Source organism: Oncorhynchus tshawytscha, linkage group LG28 (genome assembly GCF_018296145.1).
Source record: "Oncorhynchus tshawytscha isolate Ot180627B linkage group LG28, Otsh_v2.0, whole genome shotgun sequence".
In the NCBI taxonomy this organism is placed as follows: Eukaryota; Metazoa; Chordata; class Actinopteri; order Salmoniformes; family Salmonidae; genus Oncorhynchus; species Oncorhynchus tshawytscha.
In genome coordinates this window covers 5810544-5834619 of record NC_056456.1, presented here as the reverse complement: position 1 = coordinate 5834619, position 24076 = coordinate 5810544, and the positions used below count along the sequence as shown (strand labels likewise).

General features: G+C 45.2%; 2 protein-coding genes across 7 annotated transcripts in view; both read right to left on the bottom strand.

Moving 5' to 3' along the window:
• LOC112226558 (rho GTPase-activating protein 12) overlaps positions 1-1715 on the bottom strand; it is a 139300-nt gene extending 137585 nt beyond the window's left edge. For 2 of the 5 annotated variants that reach the window (XM_024390952.2, XM_024390953.2), the window contains exon 1: positions 1438-1714. The gene's annotated coding sequence lies outside the window, so the exon portion shown is untranslated. Of the gene's footprint in view, positions 1-1437 lie in introns of all 5 variants that reach the window. The other 3 variants (XM_024390954.2, XM_042307656.1, XM_024390956.2) reach the window with 3 other exon arrangements.
• Positions 1716-6627: 4912 nt separating this feature from the next.
• LOC112226556 (kinesin-1 heavy chain) overlaps positions 6628-24076 on the bottom strand; it is a 35941-nt gene continuing 18492 nt past the window's right edge. Inside the window, exons 9-25 of one of the 2 annotated variants that reach the window (XM_024390950.2) lie at positions 23712-23857; positions 23311-23459; positions 22408-22595; positions 21850-21918; positions 21529-21735; positions 20028-20171; positions 16050-16238; positions 15464-15581; positions 15269-15324; positions 13915-14024; positions 13182-13283; positions 12934-12994; positions 12562-12738; positions 12236-12452; positions 11776-11911; positions 10534-10571; positions 6628-9123 (exon numbers count right to left, since the gene is read on the bottom strand). In XM_024390950.2, coding sequence (XP_024246718.1) covers positions 10559-10571; positions 11776-11911; positions 12236-12452; positions 12562-12738; positions 12934-12994; positions 13182-13283; positions 13915-14024; positions 15269-15324; positions 15464-15581; positions 16050-16238; positions 20028-20171; positions 21529-21735; positions 21850-21918; positions 22408-22595; positions 23311-23459; positions 23712-23857 — 2082 coding nt within the window. In that variant the 3' untranslated portion in view covers positions 6628-9123; positions 10534-10558. The remainder of the gene's footprint in view (positions 9124-10533; positions 10572-11775; positions 11912-12235; positions 12453-12561; positions 12739-12933; positions 12995-13181; positions 13284-13914; positions 14025-15268; positions 15325-15463; positions 15582-16049; positions 16239-20027; positions 20172-21528; positions 21736-21849; positions 21919-22407; positions 22596-23310; positions 23460-23711; positions 23858-24076) is intronic. The other variant, XM_024390951.2, reaches the window with a different exon arrangement.

The window sequence follows — 24076 nt, the reverse complement described above, 5'->3', positions numbered from 1 at the left end:
GGATAGAGACAGACACCAAGGTAAGGAGATATAAAAGAACTTGGAAACTAACACCGGGATTATTGAGGAAACCTTCAAGGGTAAGAGAAGACACAGATCCTGGACTAAAATACACAGAGGGCATGGTGATGCTATTGCAATGCTGTAACTAATCTTGTCCCAGGCCAGCCCACTCTCTAGCAATTGAGGCTGGAGATGAGGTTATGCTGTAATCAGGGCAATTCCACAGTAACAGATTGATGCTGAGACTTTACACTTTAAAATGTCAAAACAAAAAAACAATGATTGCAAAGTTAAACAGCTTTATTTACAAGGACTACTTCAAACAATTTCCACAGAACACTTTATAAAAACCCAATCACCCTGCAAATGCAAAGTTTGGTAACAGAATGAAGGTCGGTGCCAATGCATAGCTTCCTGGAATATTTCTGCCTCTTTTCTCTCAACCTAGTCTCAGAGCAAAACGTAATATATTTGACTAAATCCATGCCACATCATTTAATATGATATGTTACTTTATGTTAGCGTTACACTAGCCTACCAAAGTAAGCATTGTCGGAACTAGAAGCACAAGCATTTCACTACCCTCGCATTAACATCTGCTAACCATGTGTATGTGACAAATAAAATTTTATTTGATTTAATAGTGGTCATACAATATAATACAAGTTGTATGACATAGTATCCTATGTCTGGATCACATTTGACCCGTTTAGCATGATATATTATGTTTGACTGCTTTAGTATGATATAGTACGTTAGAAACTAAACTTAACCCTTGAACCTAACATCCTAATTTCCTAATTAGCTAAAAATGTCTGTGACCTTTGAAGTATATGCCCAACCAACCACCCTCCTTTCATTTTTGCCTTACTAAGCAACCGACTGTCCATACCAAACAAACTTATTTGAGTGTCTCGCATTTATGTAACGTGTTATTTGAGTGTCTCAGATTTACATTTATGTAACGTGTAGTCAATGTAATGCAACCTAACAGAAGTACCAGTATACTAAAAGAAGTGACACGGATTTTAGTAAAATATAATAGGTTTTGCTCTGAGACCAGGCTGCATTTCTCCATAGGTAACTACAGCTAGTTAGGTGGTGTAAGGGGAAACGAGTCTCAACATTCTCATTTTCACATTCCGGGGCACGAAATAAGCAACTCTACCTGGTTTGTGTTTACCTCCTAGGTACATGGTCAATGTTTCCAAGCTCTCACCTAACCAGTAATTTACTTGTCGACAATCTAACGACCAGTGTCTTGTGCCGTGAAACGGCGAGTCAAAACAGGTTGATTCTAACTCCAGAAAATTGGGTAATTTTCCTAGCCGAAAACAAATACATTTGTGGAAAGACGCACTAACGTTAACTATGGTTGCTAAATAAGACATTTTTCAATCTCCTGGGGAAAGACACAAATCAGACTTGACATACCTTTTCTTCTGGTGGTGATAATCCTTGTTTTGTAAAACTAAGCACTTGTGATGAGGGTAAAACGTTAATTCCATAAACTTTTCTTCTGTGTTTTCCCCTTCACCTCCCAGTCAGCCCAACACTGAAGTCACACCACTAGTAGCAGGGTAGCAGCACAACACACATTTTCTCCACCTCGTTTCCACTTTTCCCTGACGTTCCCGCTGCTGCTCGCTCCCGCTTTTGCCTGCCTGCAAACTTCGCTCCCACTCAAGACTGCCCGCAACCTTTTTTCGAGGGAGAGAGCCGTGATGGGGTACTGCCACCTTGTGGCGGAAGGGAAAACGTCTCCAAACACCTGTAGTCGCAGCCTGGTCTCATAGACTAGGCGTAACATAATATACGTAACATAGTCTATTTAAACCCGGGACACTCAAATTAATATATGTTACCTTTGGTAGGGTTATGTAAGATAGATGGTTACTTAAACAAAAGTAGGGTGGCTCGGCATTTAGCCAAAAGGTTGTGAGTTTGAATCTTGAATCAAATTTTTTATTTTATTTAACATTTATTTAACTAGGCAAGTCAGTTAAGAACACATTCTTATTTACAATGATTGCCTACCAAAAGGCCTCCTGTGGGGACGGGGGCCTGGGATTAAAACATAATAATACATTAAATATAGGACAAAACCCACATCACAACAAGAAAGACAACACAACACAACACTACATAAAGAGACCTAAAAACAACATAGCAAGGCAGCAACATGACAGCACAGCATGGTAGCAACACAACATAACAACATGGTAGCAGCACAAAACATGGTACAAACATTATTGAGCACAGTCAACAGCACAAATGTCAAGAAGGAAAAGACAACAATACATCACACAAAGCAGGCACAACTGTCAGTAAAAGTGTCCACGATTGAGTCTGAGTGTAGAGATTGAGATTAAACTGTCCAGTTTGAGTGTTTGTTGCAGCTCGTTCCAGTCGCTAGCTGCAGCGAACTACACTGCTCAAAAAAATAAAGGGAACACTAAAATAACACATCCTAGATCTGAATGAATGAAATATTCTTATGAAATACTTTTTTCTTTACATAGTTGAATGTGCTGACAACAAAATCACACCAAAATTATCAATGGAAATCAAATTTATCAACCCATGGAAGTCTGGATTTGGAGTCACACTCAAAATTAGAGTGGAAAACCACACTACAGGCTGATCCAACTTTGATGTAATGTCCTTAAAACAAGTCAAAATGAGGCTCAGTAGTGTGTGTGGCCTCCACGTGCCTGTATGACCTCCCTACAATGCCTGGGCATGCTCCTGATGAGGTGGCGGATGGTCTCCTGAGGGATCTCCTCCCAGACCTGGACTAAAGCATCCGCCAACTCCTGGACAGTCTGTGGTGCAACGTGGCGTTGGTGGATGGAGCGAGACATGATGTCCCAGATGTGCTCAAATGGATTCAGGTCTGGGGAACGGGTGGGCCTTTCCATAGCATCAATGCCTTCCTCTTGCAGGAACTGCTGACACACTCCAGCCACATGAGGTCTAGCATTGTCTTGCATTAGGAGGAAGCCAGGGCCAACCGCACCAGCATATGGTCTCACAAGGGGTCTGAGGATCTCATCTCGGTACCTAATGGCAGTCAGGCTACCTCTGGCGAGCACATGGAGGGCTGTGCGGCCCCCCAAAGAAATGCCACCCCACACCATGACTGACCCACCGCCAAACCGGTCATGCTGGAGGATGTTGCAGGCAGCAGTTCTCCACGGCGTCTCCAGACTGTCACATGTGCTCAGTGTGAACCTGCTTTCATCTGTGAAGAGCACAGGGCGCCAGTGGCGAATTTGCCAATCTTGGTGTTCTCTGGCAAATGCCAAACGTCCTGCACGGTGTTGGGCTGTAAGCACAACCCCCACCTGTGGACGTCGGGCCCTCATACCACCATCATGGAGTCTGTTTCTGACCGTTTGAGCAGACATGCACATTTGTGGCCTGCTGGAGGTCATATTGCAGGGCTCTGGCAGTGCTCCTCCTGCTCCTCCTTGCACAAAGGCGGAGGTAGCAGTCCTGCTGCTGGGTTGTTGCCCTCCTACGTCCTTCTCCACGTCTCCTGATTTTCTGGCCTGTCTCCTGGTAGCGCCACCATGCTCTGGACACTACGCTGACAGACACAGCAAACCTTCTTGCCACAGCTCGCATTGATGTTCCATCCTGGATGAGCTGGACTACCTGAGCCACTTGTGTGGGTTGTAGACTCCGTCTCATGTTACCACTAGAGTGAAAGCACCACCAGCATTCAAAAGTGACCAAAACATCAGCCATGCAGCATAGGAACTGAGAAGTGGTCTGTGGTTACCACGTACAGAACCACTCCTTTATTGGGGGTGTCTTGCTATTTGCCTATAATTTCCACCTGTTGTCTATTCCAATTGCACAACAGCATATGAAATGTATTGTCAATCAGTGTTGCTTCCTAAGTGGACAGTTTGATTTCACAGAAGTGTGATTGACTTGGAGTTACATTGTGTTGTTTAAGTGTTCTATTTATTTTTTTGAGCAGTGTAAAAAGAGGAGCGACCCAGGGATGTGTGTGGTTTGGGGACCTTTAGCAGAATGTGATTGGCAGAACGGGTGTTGTATGTGGAGGATGAGGGCTGCAGTAGATATCTCAGAGAGGGGGAGTGAGGTCTAAGAGGGTTTTATAAATAAGCATCAACCAATGGGTCTTGCGACAGGTACACAGAGATGTCCAGTTTACAGAGTATAGAGTGTAGTGATGTGTCCTATAAGGAGCATTGGTGGCAAATCTGATGGCCGAATGGGAAAGAACTTCTAGCTGCTCGACAGCACCCTTACCTGCCGATCTATAAATGATGTCTCCATAATCTAGCATGGGTAGGATGGTCTTCTGAATCAGGGTTAGTTTGGCAGCTGGGGTGAGTGAAAGAGGAGCGATTACGATAGAGGAAACCAAGTCTAGATTTAACTTTAGCCTGCAGCTTTGATATGTGCTGAGAGAAGGACAGTGCACAGTCTAGCCATACTCCCAAGTACTTGTATGAGGTGACTACCTCAAGCTCTAAACCCTCAGAGGTAGTAATAACACCTGTGGGAAGAGGGGCATTCTTCTTACCAAACCACATGACTTTTGTTTTGGACGTGTTCAGAACAAGGTTAAAGGTAGAGAAAGCTTGTTGGACATTAAGAAAGCTTTGTTGTAGAGCATTTAACACAAAATCCGGGGAGGGGCCAGCTGAGTGTAAGACTGTATCATCTGCATATAAATTGATGAGAGAGCATCCTACTGCCTGAGCCATGTTGTTGATGTAAATTGAGAAGAGTGTGGGGCCAAGGATCGAGCCTTGGGGTACTCCCTTGGTGACAGGCAGTGGCTGAGACAGCAGATTTTCTGACTTTATAGACTGGAGAGGTAGTTAGCAAACCAGGCCAAAGACCCCTCAGAGACACCAATACTCCTTAGCCGGCCCACAAGAATGGAATGGTCAACCGTATCAAAAGCTTAGGCCAAGTCAATAAAAATACCAGCACAATATTGCTTAGAATCAAGGGCAATGGTGACATCAGTGAGGACCTTTAAGGTTGCAGTGACACATTCATAACCTGAGCCGGAAACCAGATTGTAAACCCGAGATAATACTATAGACATCAAGAAAGCCAGTCAGTTGATTATTGACATGTTTTTCCATGACTTTTGATAAACAGGGCAAAATAGAAATAGGCCTATAACAGTTAGGATCAGCTTGATCTCCCCCTTTAAATAAAAGGACGAACTGTGGCTGCCTTCCAAGCAATGGGAACCTCCCCAGAAAGGCTTGGCGATGATAGGGACAGCAACCTTAAAGAAGAAAGGGTGTAAACCTTCTGACCCAGATGTTTTTTGGGGGTCAAGTTTAAGGAGCTCCTTTAGCACCTCAGAATCAATAACTGCCTGCAGGGAGAAACTTTGTAGCGGGGCAGGGGAAAAAAAGGGAGAAGCATTGGGGCGGGTCGCATTAGAAGGGGTGGGAGATGAGGAAATGTTGGACAGGCAAGGAGGCATGGCTGAGTCAAATAGGAATCCTGACTTAAGGAAGTGGTGATTAAAGAGCTCAGCCATGTGCCTCTTGTCAGTAACAACCACATCATCAACATTAAGGGACATGGGAAGCTATGAGGAGGAGGGTTTATTCTCTAGGTCTTTAACCGTTTTCCAGAACTTCTTGGGGTTAGACCCACAGAGAGAGAAATGCTCCTTAAAGTAACTAACTTTGGCAACAGACAACTTTACAATTTTAGATCATTAGCAACTTTTCAACTACTTACTACTTTTTAGCTACTTTGCAACTACTTAGCATGTTAGCTAGCCCTTCCCCTAACACTAACACTAACCTTAACCCTAACCTCTAGCCTAGCTAACGTTAGCCAGCTAGCTAACGTTAGCCACCTAGCTAGAATTCGTAACATAACGTACGTTTTGAAAATTCGTAACACATTGTACATTTTGCAAATTTGTAATACATTGTAAGCTTTGCACATTCCTTACATATAATACAAAATGAGTGATGGACATCAACAAATTATTATACCATTCGAAACATACCATATCATACTAAATGGGTGTACAGAATAACATGAAATGCTCTGAAACCAGGTTGGTGTTCACTGCAGTAATGTCAAGTATGGCTACAGCACTCATAAAGCTACTGTATGCAGTACTGTTCACACAGTAAATCAGATCTCAATATTTATTGCCGGATTCTTTTCATTTTCACATGCAAGAATGCATTTTGACACTGTATCTATCGATATATCTATCTATCAAGGTTACACCCCATTACAACTGAAATTCTCAGTGGTATGAACAATATAACAAAGATGGTATAATGCAAAATTGGCAACGTCCGGTTACTTTTAGCATTTTCAATATCAGACACAATAGAATCTAGATCACCTCCACAGGGGCATCTCTAGTGGGGGTGCAGGGCAGGGCATTTCCCTCCCAAACGTTATTGTTTGCCAGCCCAAATTACTACGCTTGAGTCATGTTAAACGCTTGAGTCCTATTACCTCAGAAATAGCCAACAAATTTCTGTCTGCCCACCCAGAAATATCATCCTAGAACTTGCCATGCACTCCATAAGAAAGTTTGAATGAGACCGAATGAGTCGAGCACTGAATTAGACTGACACCAGGTAGGTTTTTCTCAGAATTATTTAATCACACATACATTTACATCATGCAGTCAATCCAAAATGGTGATATCATTCAACTTTGAACATCCCCTCCACCTCTTCCCCAGGTCGCTATGGCTCCGTCCCAAATGGCACCCTATTCCCTATGCAGTCAAAAGTAGTGCACTACATAAGGAATAGGGTGTCATTTGGGATGTACCCTAGGAATGATCCAGTACCTTTTTCCATTGATGGAATCCTTATCTGTCAGTTAGAAATTTAAGTAACTATTACACAGTAATAAAGTGGCTACGCTTTTCTTTAGAATCAATGCAAACAAATGAATTTGGTAAACATCATGGACAAATGGTTGTTGTTCTTTTTCTGTACTTCCCCATTTCATATCCATTAAATTGATGGAGTACAGTGGAACCCTGGCAGGTAAGGATAGGGTACTATGCACTTTGAAGACCACGTTGCAAAGTGTTTACTGTTCTAAAGGTTACAAAGATGAAAACTTGACAGACATTGTCCTGTCAAAGGTATAGGCTACCTACCTCTCCCAAACTAGCCTCTAATAGCAGAAAATTATGCTTTACAGCCCCATAAGTTACCATAGGTTGGAGTGTTTTCTAACCCTGTTTAAGGTTTAAACTTTACATTAAGTGCTATCTTATCTGTCAATTTTACGTCAAATCCTTCCAAAACAACAAAAGTTCATAACATAAAACCCCAACACCTTGCTGTGGCTGCAGACTATTAAAAAGACTCAACCCTGGTCACACCTAACAGTATATCATTGGTATATAATATTGTGCTCACAAGATGTCAGTGTTTTTGTTTCATGCTGGCCTACAATCACAGCAACAGCAAATGCTTCAGAATTGACACAAAATGACATAAAAACAAGGGTTGGAGAGACATTTTACTCTCACATAGGAAAAATAATTGAAGGGGATTCGGGAAGAAAACAACAAACGCAAGAAGAGTAAAATGTATAAAATCCTTGGCTCCTGATTACAACTTCGATAATTAATAAACCACTTTCCAAGATGCACTGCTTTGGGATAGGTCGAGTCTGAAACGGCACCGTATTCACTATGTAGTCTTGACCAGGGCCCATAGGGCTGTTCCATTTCGGACCCAGACTACTTTACCAGCAGACTGAACCCGACCAATCCCCTTCCTACCCAAAGGCCCCCTGCTCATCTAACTGGCTGATCAGTGGCAAGGGCGAGCCAATCAAACACTGCCATCCAACATTCCAACCAATACAGATCAGATATGCTGGTCAAGCTAGAGAACAGTGAGACAGATAGACAACTACACCAATCCACAATAATATTACATGTGCACTTGACCTGACTTAATGAAAAGAGGGTGATTTTGGAAAAGTCAGAGCCTGCCTTATATCGATTCCCAATATCAATTTAAACAGAGGCCCCCCTAAATGTATTTACTCCACTCGTCTTGACATTACTGGTGGTGGGGGGTGGGGGCACAGAAAGGAGCCCATTGATCAAAGTACTATAAACGGTTAAGTTACAAATAAAATGTTAAAACAACCACCAGCCAATGGTTTGTTCAGAGGAGGTCAGGACAAAAATGGTGAGTGGATGAGAGGACCTAGCTAGCTAGGACCAGCGTGTGTGTGCCATCTATGTGCACCAATGGCCAGATAGATAAATAACATCCAAACCGTTGAAGACGCAGGCATGAAAGCGTGCTCCTCTTTCCTTCTCACATCTGTTTAATGTAGTCACCGCGCCAGTATGTGGCGCTTTATCTTCCTTACAGTAAAAACAATGGCCATCACAGGTACCCTGTCATTAAATCAATCTCAACTGGAATCACACCTCTTGGCATTTCAAAGCCAAACACCTCTTAAGGAAGCATGTGCCATATTACATATGTACAACAGGACAGTAGTGCTCAAAATGACATCTATTTCGGTTCAAACCTTTCAAGAAGCTTGTCAAATCTATTGATAGAAAGAAGTGTGGTACAACCAGTATAATAATAATAATGTACAAGAGATTAACCTACGAATGTTTGTGGTATCAAGGATCAACATTTATATTTACTGTGTTTGTCACCTTTTCTTTTTTTCTCAACTCTTTTGAAATCCCAGTTAGCGTACATTCACATTGGCACAGTGCAGACCAAACCTTAAGATATCAGAGATGACGACAAACTGTGCCACAAAAAACATAGCTACACATTCAAGTCAAATGTAGTTCATTGCGCAAAGACTGCCCTCTGCAGTTGGTGGGCGTCTTGTTGTGTGTTTTGTTTTGTATATTAAATTCATTTCGCTGTTGTTGTTTGTTCCGGAGAGAAGAAACATGAAGGTAGGTGGATCTGTACAGGGCAGGAATATTTATATATTTATATTAAAACTCCTCCCTCTCTCTAATATATAGCCTGCAGGAAGCCAATGGCTGTAATGGAATGACAGGTTGCCAGGGTGATATCCATCTGCATATTCTGTGGTCATGTCCCCTCCCATCTTCAAATGCTTCAAATGTGAGAGGAGAAGAGGAAGAGAGCGAGAGGGGAGGTGGGGAGGAAAGGAGTAGAGGGAAGTTGGGGAGGAAAGGAGTAGAGGGAAGTTGGGGAGGAAAGGAGTAGAGGGAAGTTGGGGAGGAAAGGAGTAGAGGGAAGTTGGGGAGGAAAGGAGTAGAGCGAAGTTGGGGAGGAAAGGAGTAGAGCGAAGTTGGGGAGGAAAGGAATAGAGGGAAGTTGGGGAGGAAAGGAATAGAGGGAAGTTGGGGAGGAAAGGAATAGAGGGAAGTTGGGGAGGAAAGGAGTAGAGGGAAGTTGGGGAGGAAAGGAGTAGAGGGAAGTTGGGGAGGAAAGGAGTAGAGGGAAGTTGGGGAGGAAAGGAATAGAGGAAAGTTGGGGAAGAGAGGAATAGAGGGAAGTTGGGGAGGAAAGGAATAGAGGGAAGTTGGGGAGGAAAGGAATAGAGGGAAGTTGGGGAGGAAAGGAATAGAGGGAAGTTGGGGAGGAAAGGAATAGAGGAAAGTTGGGGAGGAAAGGAATAGAGGAAAGTTGGGGAAGAGAGGAAAAGAGGGAAGTTGGGGAGGAAAGGAATAGAGGGAAGTTGGGGAGGAAAGGAATAGAGGGAAGTTGGGGAGGAAAGGAATAGAGGGAAGTTGGGGAGGAAAGGAATAGAGGGAAGTTGGGGAGGAAAGGAATAGAGGAAAGTTGGGGAGGAAAGGAATAGAGGAAAGTTGGGGAGGAAAGGAATAGAGGGAAGTTGGGGAGGAAAGGAATAGAGGAAAGTTGGGGAGGAAAGGAATAGAGGAAAGTTGGGGAGGAAAGGAATAGAGGGAAGTTGGGGAGGAAAGGAATAGAGGAAAGTTGGGGAGGAAAGGAATAGAGGGAAGTTGGGGAGGAAAGGAATAGAGGAAAGTTGGGGAGGAAAGGAATAGAGGAAAGTTGGGGAAGAGAGGAAAAGAGGGAAGTTGGTCAGAGAGGAAAAGAGGAGGTAGGGAGTAGAGAGAGAGAGGGAAGGTAGGGAGAGAAAGAGAGGGGGGGCTGTTAGTCTTACAAGACATGGGTGACGTCTACCAACACAAAATGTTACTGGCATCTCCCAAGAGAGAAATAATCTGGCATGCTAGATGTACATGTGGTAATAAGATTTTAGAAAACATTAGCAGGGGTTAGCAAAAAACAAACATGACTCATCAGAGGATCCATGCTAGCCACCAGAAAAGTCAAGGCCATTCAACCACCCCTCAGTTTTCTTCAGAGCTCTATTTAGAATCTGTTAACACAGGTCAATTACAGTAGAAAATTCACCCATTAAAAACTCCCAAGCCCTGTGGTTAGCTGCCTCTCAAACAGGCCCATTCATACTAAGCGTGTTATGGGCATCATCCTTGCCTCCTCCGGCCATAGAGGTACCGGTCAGTCTCACCTGTGTATCAGATCCGGTCTCTACTCTAGCCATCTGACCTATGTGGTATGGAGGGGGTCATCAGAATTACTACACTGCATTCACTATAATATATACACTCAGTTGCCAGTTTATTAGGTACACCATCCCGTTCTAAAAAAAATGGTTTGCTCCTACAAACAGTGAGTTATGTGGCTGTGGCTTGCTATATAAAGACGAAAGACAGGCATTCAGTTACTGTTCAATTGAATGTTCAAATGAGCAAAACGTGAGATCTGAGCTACTTTGAGTGTGGTAAGATCATCGGTGCCAGGGGCGCGGTTCCATTATCTCAGAAACGTCCGGCCTCCTGTGCTTTTCACGTACGACAGTGTCTAGGGTTTACCAAAATGGTGTAACAAACAAACAAACATCCAGTCAGCCGCAGTCTTTTCGGCGAAAACAGCTTGTTGATGTGAGGTCGAAGGAGAATGGCAAGAATCGTGCAAGCTAACAGGCGGGCCACAAACAGGCAAATAACAGTACAACAGTGGTGTGCAGAACGGCATCTCGGAACGCACCCTTCGTTGGATGGGCTAATGCAGCAGACGACCACACTGGGTTCCACTCATATCAGCTAAAAACAAGAAGTGGCTCCAGTGGGCACGCGGTCCCCAACACTGGACAATTGAGGAGTGGAAAAACAGTGCCTGGTCCGATGAATCCCGGTTCCTGTTGAGTCATGCTGATGGAAGAGTCAGGATTTGGCGTAAACAGCACGACTCCATGGCCCCATCCTGCCTGGTGTCAACGGTACAGGCTGGTGGTGGTTGTGTAATATTGTTGGGATAGTTTTCCTGGCACACGTTAGGTCCCTTGACACCAATTCAGAAATGGTTCAACACCCCAAAGAATTCAGGCTGTTCTGGAGGCAGGGGGGGTCCGACCTGGTACTAGATGGGTGTACCTAATAAACTGGCCACTGTGTGTATATGCGATATAAAATACAATTTTATCCAAAGCAACTTGCAGTAGTGCTTGCATACATTTTTGTATGGGGGGCAGCGGTGGGACACAAACCCACAATCCTGACATTGATTGCAAGCACCATGGTCTACCAACTGAAACACACAGGCCTGAACACATTACTACACTGCATCAACTCTTTTAGATATATGGGAGAAGTCGAAATGATCCCCATGTTGGGAGTTATGGATCAAACTTGTGTTTCTCATCATAATCTACAGTATATTTTTCCTATTGAGGCAGTAGTCAGTCACTCACTTCTTGTCTGGCTTCATGCCTCCTCCTCCCCTGATGGCCACGGCCTGGCTGTTCTGGTAGAAACCCCCTCCGCCGCGGTTCACGTTGGGGTGGGTGGGGGACGCCACTGGAGGCTGGCCAGGACGAATGGGTTTGGCTGTGGAGGGGGGCAGAGGAACACAACAGTTAAGGAACGGCATGCATTTATGTACTGAATAACGTTTGTGTTCAACGTTCAAGGATCAAGTTTATTAAGCCATTTGTAGGTATTGGAATACATATATTGCAATGTGTTTTGTATGAGCTCAAAAACAATAAAAACATAAGTCACACACAAGGCAGTCAATGTAAAAGCAGTACACAAAAATATATACTAGAGGAACTCAGTTTAGGAATGGCATCCATTAATATACTGAATATCCAACCATACATTAACCACCAGGATTACAGCATGCAGTGTGTATCTTCCCTCTCTCCTCACCGATCTGAGCAGAGTGGCCCCTCCTGGCCATGTTCTTAGCCCTGACGGCATCTTTGATGCGGTCCACCTCTTGCTGATAGCGTTTGCGGTCGCGTGCAGCGTTCTCTTTGGCCTCCTTCAGCGCCGACTCCAGGGCCTTGACCCGCTCAGCCGTAGCACGCAGACGCTTCTCCAGTTTAGGAAGCTCACAGCGCAAGTCTGCATTATCACGTACCAGCTGAGAGGGAGAGAGAGGTTTGACAAATTAGCCATCTCCAAAAGCACTAGAGTTGGTTTGATTTCAGTGTGTTTGGGTCTATTTGTTGGTTTCACAGCTGAGAACATACCTGTTTGTGAACCTTGGTAAGCTGCTCCAGGTTGTTCTCCAGAAAGGAGATCTTCTGTTTCTGAGCTGCGCTGCCTCCTGTGTCATCAGAGTCCATCTCAGCACTCTTCTTCACTCGGGTAGCCAGGTCCTGGACAAACAGCTTCCTCAGGTTGTGCAGGGTCTGGAGCTCCTTGGCCTAGCGGAGTAGGGGAAGTGTTAGAGGGGTTCAAGGGGAATGGAAACACTCACCCAAATTACCCTTCTTTTTTTTGCAATTATTATTCATAGAAAGGCATAAAGATTCATGAAAAGAAAGAAGTTTGACTATAAAGGTTTTATCTGCCCTTTAAGGGGGAAACCGAAGAGCTGTTGTTATCTGTAGTCTACTCACCACAGTCTCCTCCAGTCCCTTCAGGTCTTGTCTGGCCTGCTCTCTCCTGTCCTGCATCACCCTGCACAGCACAACACACGGACGCATTAGCCTCAGCTTGACCGCAGTAACACTGGACAAGTATAGTGCTAATCTAAGCTAAACAGACGTGATAGCTTCTATAATGAGCATGTCATGTGGGCACTCGTGAGCAACATCATTGTGTATATGCCACACAGTAATTAGCGATCACATATTCTGTATCGTACGTTAGCTCGTGAAGTTTGCGGCTCTTCTCCTGGTCGGTAGACTTGAGTTTGTCGTGTTCCACCCTGAGACGCTCCTGTTCCAGCATGATCTCCTGGTTGAGACTGGAACAAATCAAATCGTATATTTGTCACATGTGCCGAATACAACAGGTATACAACCTTCATGTGAAATGCTTACTTAGAAGCCCTTACCAACAATGCAGAGTATGAAAATACTTGGTAAATAAACTAAAGTTTAAAAAGTTACACAATAAAATAAGAATAACAAGTCTATATACAGGGGGTACCGGTACCGAGTCAATGTGTGGATGTACGGGTTAGTGGAGGTAATTGATGTCATATGTCCATGTAGGTAGGGGTAAAGTGACAATACATAGATAATAGACAGTGAGTAGCAGCAATGTAAAAAGGGGGTCAATACAAATAGTCAAGGTTGCCATTTGATTAACTGTTGAGCAGTCTTATGGCTTGGGGTTAGAAGCTGTTAAGAAGCCTTTTGGAGAAGTCTATGATTTGGGTGGCCGGAGTCTTTGACAATTTTTAGGGCCTTCCTCTGACACCGCCTGGTATATAAGGTCCTGAATGGCAGGAAGTTTGGCCCCGGTGTAACACAACAACACAATATAACACCCTAGCCCTGGAGACAAGAGACATTGTGGTTGCCTCCCAAGTGGGACATAACCACAGTAAACAGTGGACAATGTGTACATGGGGGTGTGTTTTAGTCTCTTACTCCTGCAGTTCAGTGATGTGGTGCGCCTTCTTGTCCAGCTCATCTCTCAGACTGCTGATCTGTTTCTGATGGGTCTCACGGTGGCCAGCGATCTGCTTCTCTACAGCCTCCTGGGGATGACACACAAGAGGACACCAATCAACATCCATAACATATCATAGTAGGCAGTCGGACAAGTCTGGACTAGTCGTACCAAGAGGTCACCAATCAACATCCATAACATATCATAGTAGGCAGTCGGACAAGTCTGGACTAGTCGTACCAAGAGGTCACCAATCAACATCCATAACATATCATAGTAGGCAGTCGGACAAGTCTGGACTAGTCGTACCAAGAGGTCACCAATCAACATCCATAACATATCATAGTAGGCAGTCGGACAAGTCTGGACTAGTCGTACCAAGAGGTCACCAATCAACTGTATCATCTGGAATATATCATGACTTCTGGGCCTGCGTCCCAACTGGTACCCTATTCCCTATTTAGTGCACTACTTTTAACCAGAGCCTGGTCAAAAGTAGCAGACTAAACTCCACGGTGAGGGAGGTTTCCGATGAACTCCACCAACGGCGTGGAGCCGAGACCAGGCTCTGTGGAACCTAGCTCCGACTACTCAATTCGCCGGTGGTCAATACTTCATGAAGCCTGGTCTCGGTTCCAAGCCGTTGGTGGAGTTCATCAGAAACTTCCATGGAATGGAGTTTAGTCTGCTACTTTTGACCAAGCTCTGTGGAACCTAGCTCCGACTACTCAATTCGCCGGTGGTCAATACTTCATGAAGCCTGGTCTCGGTTCCAAGCCGTTGGTGGAGTTCATCAGAAACTTCCATAGAGTGGAGTTTAGTCTGCTACTTTTGACCAGGCTCTGTGGAACCTAGCTCCGACTACTCAATTCGCCGGTGGTCAATACTTCATGAAGCCTGGTCTCGGTTCCAAGCCGTTGGTGGAGTTCATCAGAAACTTCCATGGAATGGAGTTTAGTCTGCTACTTTTGACCAAGCTCTGTGGAACCTAGCTCCGACTACTCAATTCGCCGGTGGTCAATACTTTATGAAGCCTGGTCTCGGTTCCAAGCCGTTGGTGGAGTTCATCAGAAACTTCCATGGAGTGGAGTTTAGTCTGCTACTTTTGACCAGGCTCTGTGGAACCTAGCTCCGACTACTCAATTCGCCGGTGGTCAATACTTTATGAAGCCTGGTCTCGGTTCCAAGCCGTTGGTGGAGTTCATCAGAAACTTCCATGGAGTGGAGTTTAGTCCACTAGGTCAAAAGTAGTGCCCTATTTAGGTCACACCACTGATCTGAAATTCAATTTGGAGTAGAAGGCAGCCCTATGGTATGGAGAAGATATCGTACCTTGACTTCATTGGCTGATTGGATCTCGTTCTCCTTCTCCATGGCGGTGACTTTCTCTGCAAAAGGGAAACATTTGTCACTAGGTGGCACTATAGGCCTTAAATCTGTTTTAGAGATGTTTATATGCAATGTATTCCATTATGTGTTATCAGTGCATAGAGAGTAGCTGTAGCAGTGTGTGTGTGTGTGTCGTACCCTGGGCACTGATCTTGACCAGTTCTTCGTTCAGAGAGTCAACGTTCTCCTCCAGCTGTCTCTTCTTCTGCTCCACGTTCTGAAGGTACTCTGTCAGGGACTTGATCTTAGCCTCATGCTGCATGGGGGGGACATGGAGAATGTTAATTACACAAACACATGGGGTTTATGTGGATTAAATAGCTAGTTAGATAGCTAGCTAGATTCTGTAGCAGGTCTCAGTTTGATTACTGTGTTCATGGGAGGAACAGGAAAGAGTAAGCCTGATCCCAGATCTGTTTGTGCTTTGCCTGTCATTGCCAAGCCAAACATCAGTGGAAGATTAGGTTGGTGAGAGTGATTATGGTATGGTGTTATGGCCAATTCCATTTAAATTCAGTCAATTCAGGAAGGGAATTGCATTAGAATTGGACTTTGTTTACTTCCTGAATTAACTGAATTTAAATGGAATTGAGCGCAACCCTGATAGTGGCAGATTGAGGCTGTTGTGGAGTGTGTGGATCTAGAACTATGATGTGAGAAGCGGGCTAATACCCATAGAGATCCTTTAATAATACAATTTCTATATGTAATGATATGGTAATACCTGTTGGATCCTTAGCTGACAGGCGGCCAGCTCCTTGTCGTTCTCGTCCATCTTCTTGTTGCTCTCTGACTGGGTGCTCTCCAGCTGTTTGCTGCGTTTCACCATGGTCTTCACCTCCGACTTCATCTTACTGATGTACAGACGAGCCACCGTAAAGTCCTCATCTATCAGACCACTGCCGTCGTGTTGCTAGGGATGAGGGAGGTGAGTGAGAAACAGAGAGAGAGAGAAAGGAGGAGTCGGAGTAGTGTTATGATTTTATTCAGGTTGGCCCTGTCCGGGGGTATCGTCGGACGGGGCCACAGTGTCTCCCAACCCCTCCTGTCTCAGCCTCCAGTATTTATGCTGCAGTAGTTTGTGTTGGGGGGCTAGGGACAGTGTTATATCTGGATTATTTCTCCTGTCTTATCTGGTGTATTGTGTGAATTGAAGTATGCTCCTTCTAATTCTCTCCCCCTCTCCTCCTGGAGGACCTGAGCCTTGGGACCATGCCTCAGGACTACCCGACTGGCCTGATGACTCCTGGATGTCCCCAGTCCCCCTGGTCGTGCTGCTGCTCCTATTTCAACTGTTCTGCCTGCGGCTATGGAACCCTGACCTGTTCACCAGACGTGCTACCGAGTCCCGGACCTGCTGTTTTCGACTCGCTTTCTCTACCGCACCTGCTGTCTCTAACTGTGAATGCTCGGCTATGAAAAGCCAACTGACATTTACTCCTGAGGTGCTGACCTGTTGCACCCTCTACAACCACTGTGATTATTATTATTTGAGGACTGGCCACTCCTCAGAGCCTGGTTACTCTCTAGGTTTCTACTTTTCTAGGGAGTTTTTCCTAGCCACCGTGCTTCTACATCTGCATTGCTTGCCGTTTGGGGTTTTAGGCTGGGGTTCAAATCAAATCAAATTTTATTTGTCACATACACATGGTTAGCAGATGTTAATGCGAGTGTAGCGAAATGCTTGTGCTTCTAGTTCCGACAATGCAGTAATAACGAACAAGTAATCTAACTAACAATTCCAAAAAACTACTGTCTTATACACAGTGTAAGGGGATAAAGAATATGTACATAAGGATATATGAATGAGTGATGGTACAGAGCAGCATAGGCAAGATACAGTAGATGAGATCGAGCACAGTATATACATATGAGATGAGTATGTAAACCAAGTGGCATGGTTAAAGTGGCTAGTGATACATGTATTACATAAGGATGCAGTCGATGATATACAGTATATACGTATGCATATGAGATGAATAATGTAGGGTAAGTAACATTATATAAGGTAGCATTGTTTAAAGTGGCTAGTGATATATTTACATCATTTCCCATCAATTCCCATTATTAAAGTGGCTGGAGTTGAGTCAGTGTCATTGACAGTGTGTTGGCAGCAGCCACTCAATGTTAGTGGTGGCTGTTTAACAGTCTGATGGCCTTGAGATAGAAGCTGTTTTTCAGTCTCTCGGTCCCAGCTTTGATGCACCTGTACTGACCTCGCCTTCTGGATGACAGCGGGGTGAACAGGCAGTGGCTCGGGTGGTTGATGTCCTTGATGATCTTTATGGCCTTCCTGTAGCATCGGGTGGTGTAGGTGTCCTGGAGGGCAGGTAGTTTGCCCCGGTGATGCGTTGTGCAGACCTCACTACCCTCTGGAGAGCCTTACGGTTGAGGGCGGTGCAGTTGCCATACCAGGCGGTGATACAGCCCGCCAGGATGCTCTCGATTGTGCATCTGTAGAAGTTTGTGAGTGCTTTTGGTGACAAGCCGAATTTCTTCAGCCTCCTGAGGTTGAAGAGGCGCTGCTGCGCCTTCTTCACGATGCTGTCTGTGTGAGTGGACCAATTCAGTTTGTCTGTGATGTGTATGCCGAGGAACTTAAAACTTGCTACCCTCTCCACTACTGTTCCATCGATGTGGATGGGGGTGTTCCCTCTGCTGTTTCCTGAAGTCCACAATCATCTCCTTAGTTTTGTTGACGTTGAGTGTGAGGTTATTTTCCTGACACCACACTCCGAGGGCCCTCACCTCCTCCCTGTAGGCCGTCTCGTCGTTGTTGGTAATCAAGCCTACCACTGTTGTGTCGTCCGCAAACTTGATGATTGAGTTGGAGGCGTGCGTGGCCACACAGTCGTGGGTGAACAGGGAGTACAGGAGAGGGCTCAGAACGCACCCTTGTGGGGCCCCAGTGTTGAGGATCAGCGGGGAGGAGATGTTGTTGCCTACCCTCACAACCTGGGGGCGGCCCGTCAGGAAGTCCAGTACCCAGTTGCACAGGGCGGGGTCGAGACCCAGGGTCTCGAGCTTGATGACGAGCTTGGAGGATACTATGGTGTTGAATGCCGAGCTGTAGTCGATGAACAGCATTCTCACATAGGTATTCCTCTTGTCCAGATGGGTTAGGGCAGTGTGCAGTGTGGTTGAGATTGCATCGTCTGTGGACCTATTTGGGCGGTAAGCAAATTGGAGTGGGTCTAGGGTGTCAGGTAGGGTGGAGGTGATATGGTCCTTGACTAGTCTCTCAAAGCACTTCATGATGACGGATGTGAGTGCTACGGGGCGGTAGTCGTTTAGCTCAGTTACCTTAGCTTTCTTGGGAACAGGAACAATGGTGGCCCTCTTGAAGCATGTGGGAACAGCAGACTGGTATAGGGATTGATCGAATATGTCCGTAAACACACCGGCCAGCTGGTCTGCGCATGCTCTGAGGGCGCGGCTGGGGATGCCGTCTGGGCCTGCAGCCTTGCGAGGGTTAACACGTTTAAATGTCTTACTCACCTCTGCTGCAGTGAAGGAGAGACCGCATGTTTTCGTTGCAGGCCGTGTCAGTGGCACTGTATTGTCCTCAAAGCGGGCAAAAAAGTTATTTAGTCTGCCTGGGAGCAAGACATCCTGGTCCGTGACTGGGCTGGATTTCTTCCTGTAGTCCGTGATTGACTGTAGACCCTGCCACATGCCTCTTGTGTCGGAGCCGTTGAATTGAGATTCTACTTTGTCTCTGTACTGGCGCTTAGCTTGTTTGATAGGCTTGCGGAGGGAATAGCTGCACTGTTTGTATTCAGTCATGTTACCAGACACCTTGCCCTGATTAAAAGCAGTGGTTTGCGCTTTCAGTTTCACACGAATGCTGCCATCAATCCACGGTTTCTGGTTAGGGAATGTTTTAATCGTTGCTATGGGAACGACTTCTTCAACGCACGTTCTAATGAACTCGCACACCGAATCAGCGTATTCGTCAATGTTGTTGTCTGACGCAATACGAAACATCTCCCAGTCCACGTGATGGAAGCAGTCTTGGAGTGTGGAGTCAGCTTGGTCGGACCAGCGTTGGACAGACCTCAGCGTGGGAGTCTCTTGTTTTAGTTTCTGTCTGTAGGCAGGGATCAACAAAATGGAGACGTGGTCAGCTTTTCCGAAAGGGGGGCGGGGCAGGGCCTTATATGCGTCGCGGAAGTTAGAGTAACAATGATCCAGGGTCTTTCCACCCCTGGTTGCGCAATCGATATGCTGATAAAATTTAGGGAGTCTTGTTTTCAGATTAGCCTTGTTAAAATCCCCAGCTACAATGAATGCAGCCTCCGGATAAATCGTTTCCAGTTTGCAGAGAGTTAAATAAAGTTCGTTCAGAGCCATCGATGTGTCTGCTTGGAGGGGGATATATACGGCTGTGATTATAATCGAAGAGAATTCCCTAGGTAGATAATGCGCTCTACATTTGATTGTGAGGAATTCTAAATCAGGTGAACAGAAGGATTTGAGTTCCTGTATGTTTCTTTCATCACACCATGTCACGTTGGCCATAAGGCATACGCCCCCGCCCCTCTTCTTACCAGAAAGATGTTCGTTTCTGTATCGCACTTCGTGACATCGGCTGATGTAAAGTGAGTGATTGGAGAAAATGACATTTAACATTTCCTTCAGTTGCCAATAAAATAATGCCCATCTTTGGAGTGTCATGTGGTGATGTGCCATGTCCTTTTACCTTGATCTCGGTGCTGCCCACGGCGATGCCAATCTCTGCCAGGTCTTTCAGTAGTGAGGACATCATCTCAGAGACCCTCTTCTTCTGGTGGTTGCTCATGTCCTTCAGTTTCTGCAATTCAGAGTCAATGGACGTCAGGACGCTCTGGAGAGAGAAAGAGAAAAAGGTTTTGACATGAACATTTCCTAAATATTAGGGGCAAAAAAGGGCCATGACTGACATACAGTACAAGCCAAAAGTTTGGACACACCTACTCATTCAAGGGTTTTTCTTTATTTTGACTCTTTTCTACATTGCAGAATAATAGTGAAGACATCAAAACTATGAAATAACACATGGAATCATGTAGTAACCAAAAAAGTGTTAAACAAATCCAAATATATTGAAAATATAATATACTATATTGAATTCTAAATAAATCACAGACAGTGTCACCCGCAAACCACACCATCACACCTCCTCCATGCTTTACGGTGGGAACCACACATGCAGAGATCATCCATTCACCTACTCTGCATCTCACAAAGCCCCAGCGGATGGAACCAAAAATCTCAAATTCTCATCAGACCAAAGGACAGATTTCCACCAGTCTAATGTCCATTGCTCATGTTTCTTGGCCCAAGCAAGTCTCTTCATATTATTGTTGTCCTTTAGTAGTGGTTTCTTTGCAGAAATTAGACCGTGAAGGCCTGATTCACGTAGTCTCCTCTGAACAGTTCATGTTGAGATGTGTCTGTTACTTGTGAACTGCAATTTCTGAGGCTGGTAACTCTAATGAACTTGTCCTCTGCAGCAGAGGTAACTGTGGGTCTTCCTTTCCTATGGCGATCCTCATGAGAGCCAGTTATATCATAGCGCTTGATGGTTTTTGCGATTGCACTTGAAGAAACGTTCAAAGTTCTTGACATTTTCCGGAATGACTGACCTTCATGTCGTTAAGTAATGATGGACTGTCGTTTATCTTTGCTTATTTGAGCTGTTCTTGCCATATGGAGTTGGTCTTTTAAAAAAATAGGGCTATCTTCTGTATACCTCCCCTACCTTGTCACAACACAACTGATTGGCTCAAACGCATTAAGAAGGAAAGAAATTCCACAAATGAACTTTTAACACCTATTGATTGAAATACATTCCAGGTGACTACCTCATGAAACTGGTTGAGAAAATGCCAAGTGTGTGCAAAGCTGTCATCAAGGCAAAGGGTGGCTAAAATCAAAAATATATTTGGATTTGTTTAACACTTTTTTGGTTACTACATGATTCCATGTGTTATTTCATAGTTTTGATGTCTTCACTACAATGGAGAAAGTAGTAAAAATAAAGAAAAACCCTGGAATGAGTAGGTGTGTCCAAACTTTTGACTGGTACTGTATTTAAAATATTATAAGAATATATTGAAGTGACCAGGAAAAAATGACATGCAGATCCTAGAAAGCATCACAATGAATCGGACACAGACAGCTCTCTTCATGAGCAGGGACAATGAGGGACATTGTCTCACCGATTTCTGGTTGAGCTCATCGCTGACCATCTCAAACTCCTTGGTCTTGTCCTCGACCTCCTGGCTCTTCTGGTCATAGTTAACAGCCAGCTCCTCCAATGCCTGCAGAACCTCCTTCACCTCATCCTTGGAAGCCTCGTTCTCAGCCTGCAGGCGGTTCAGCTCTGACTGCAGGTTATCGTGGTCGCGCCGAGACGACGCCAGTAGCTACAAATACAAACATGTTTTGAATCCATTTTATGATTCAACCCATAGGGCTCTGGTTAAAAGTACTGCACTATATAGGGAAAAGGGTGCCATTTGGGAAACAGACAAACTCACCTCCTCCTGGTCCAACATCTGCTGCTTGAGCTTCTCTGCCAGCTGGCTCTGCTGGTTGATCTCATCATCCTGGACACACAGATAGAGGACATGGTTAGCATCACACTCATTTAAAACAGGGCTCAAACTGGAAGTTGAAACAATCAAGTCTGTCTACATTTTGGCCTGAGTTTGAGCATTGTCTACCTTCAAAATTAAGTGGTTAACACGGGAGGCCATGGCGGTGTTTCTGAGAGAAGACTGCTGCAAATAACCTCAGAGCCTGCTGTCGCTCAAGCACAGTACCCTCTCTGAATTCAACCATTGACTGTTCCACGCTGTGGTCTCTATGACCACAGGGTGGCTGGCTGTTCTGTTCCTACAGGACTGGAGGTTCTGTGACCGGTTTCACCCTTGAGTTGGAACGAGGGTGCAATTGGCCCATAATGGAGATAGCCGTCAACGGCCCTGCCCATGCTGTCACAGAAGCGGTCATTGCAAAGATGAAAGATGAGCTTAGACACACACACACACACACACACACATGCGCGCGCGCTCTCTGTGGCAGGTCTCTCTCACCTTATCATCCAGCTGCTTATAGAGCTTGGCCAGCTCCACCTCACACGTGTCATTCTCAGCGTCAGTCAGACGGAGCTGGGGCATGTTGGGGGTAGAGGCAGGCTTATCGTTGGGCACATTGTCCAGGGCCAGCACCTCAGCTTGAGCCTTCTCCTTGTCAAACTGCTCGTCCACCGGCACACTCTCACCTGCAGCGGGCAGCGTGGTGACACAGAAAGCTCAGACAGGAGTAGGATGAAGTTGCTTCTAGAAGCTGAACTTCAGTCAGTTTTGCATTTCCCCCACTAATGGTTAAGGTTAGGATTGGTGGAGGGAAAGCTGATCCTAGATCTGTACCTAGGGAAAACTTTACCCCAGAGAGGTCAGACAGACACCCTGCAAGGCCTTTACTGTACAGCACAGACCTAGTAGAACAGCAGGTCTTGTTCATTAAGGTAAGGCATAACGTAGCGAGACTGTTCACAACAGAGTGGCTTTCTTCCGGTTTGTACCGATTAAACACGACCCAGGTTTGCATGGTCAACATGCATGTGGGTGCGTGCGTACTTTTGTACGTTTGGTGTCGTGTTCGGGAGGGAGGATTATTTGAATAATCTACAATGAATACATGCTTTGGATGAAGCTGGGGGGGGGGGTGGAGTCTTTCCACTCAGTGCAGATGGTTTCCAGTGAATGATGCAGCCACTCAGCTAAAATGAGACCATTATGTGAAGGGCGGGGCCCAAACCTCGGGTGCGTCCCAAATGGTGCCCTATGCACTACATAGTGCACGACTTTTGACCAGAGCCCTATGGGCTGTCAATGGTGTCAATGTTATGTAGGCCCTAGTCAAAAGTAGTGCACTATGTAGTGCATAGGATGCCATATGGGACTCAGCGCAGGTGAATGTCCTATCCTCCTCACCGTTCCTCCAGCGGTTGAGCTCATTCTCCAGCCAGGTGATGGTGTTCCTCAAGGCCTTCCCCTTCTCCTTCTCCCTCTCGTACTTCTTCTTCCACTGTTCTGCCGTCAGCTCCACGTTCACACACACGGTGTTCTTAATGGTCTTCGCTCTGGGAACATCACAAACAGGACCAAGGCTTTACACCATATTCTAATTCAACAGCCCTGAATAGCTCACTAAATAGTGACTGTTGGTAACTCGTTTTTTTCTTCATATGATGTAAAACTCATCATCATCACACGTTTTGTTCTGAAAATGTGACTGCTGACATGCACACTTTTTGGGGGATTGTATCAACAGTGGACTACTGAAAAGATCATTTTGAGTGAACTGTCCTTTAAGAGCTAGTGAGCATGCCCACCTCTGACCGAACATGAGAGTGGACTTGGTCTCCGACTCGTTGTAGGCGGAGGGGGAGGCGCAGATGACAATGGTGGTCCTACAGTTCCCCCCCAAAGAATCCTGAAGGATTCTGGTCATTTTACTGTCTCTGTATGGGATATAGCCCTGAAACAAAGCAGACCAAACAAACAAAGAAAATTCATTAAGAGAAACAACAATAGAATTGCCTCCAGGTTGTGAAATTCTGAGCAAAGAAACAAAACAAACCAATCTATGATTAAAATAAAAGGTGTAGAATTAGACAAGTTTGAATCAGCTTGAACCAAAACCTTGCCTTGAGGTACATGTACTTTCATCTCTTAAAGACTTCTACGCGTCTTTGCA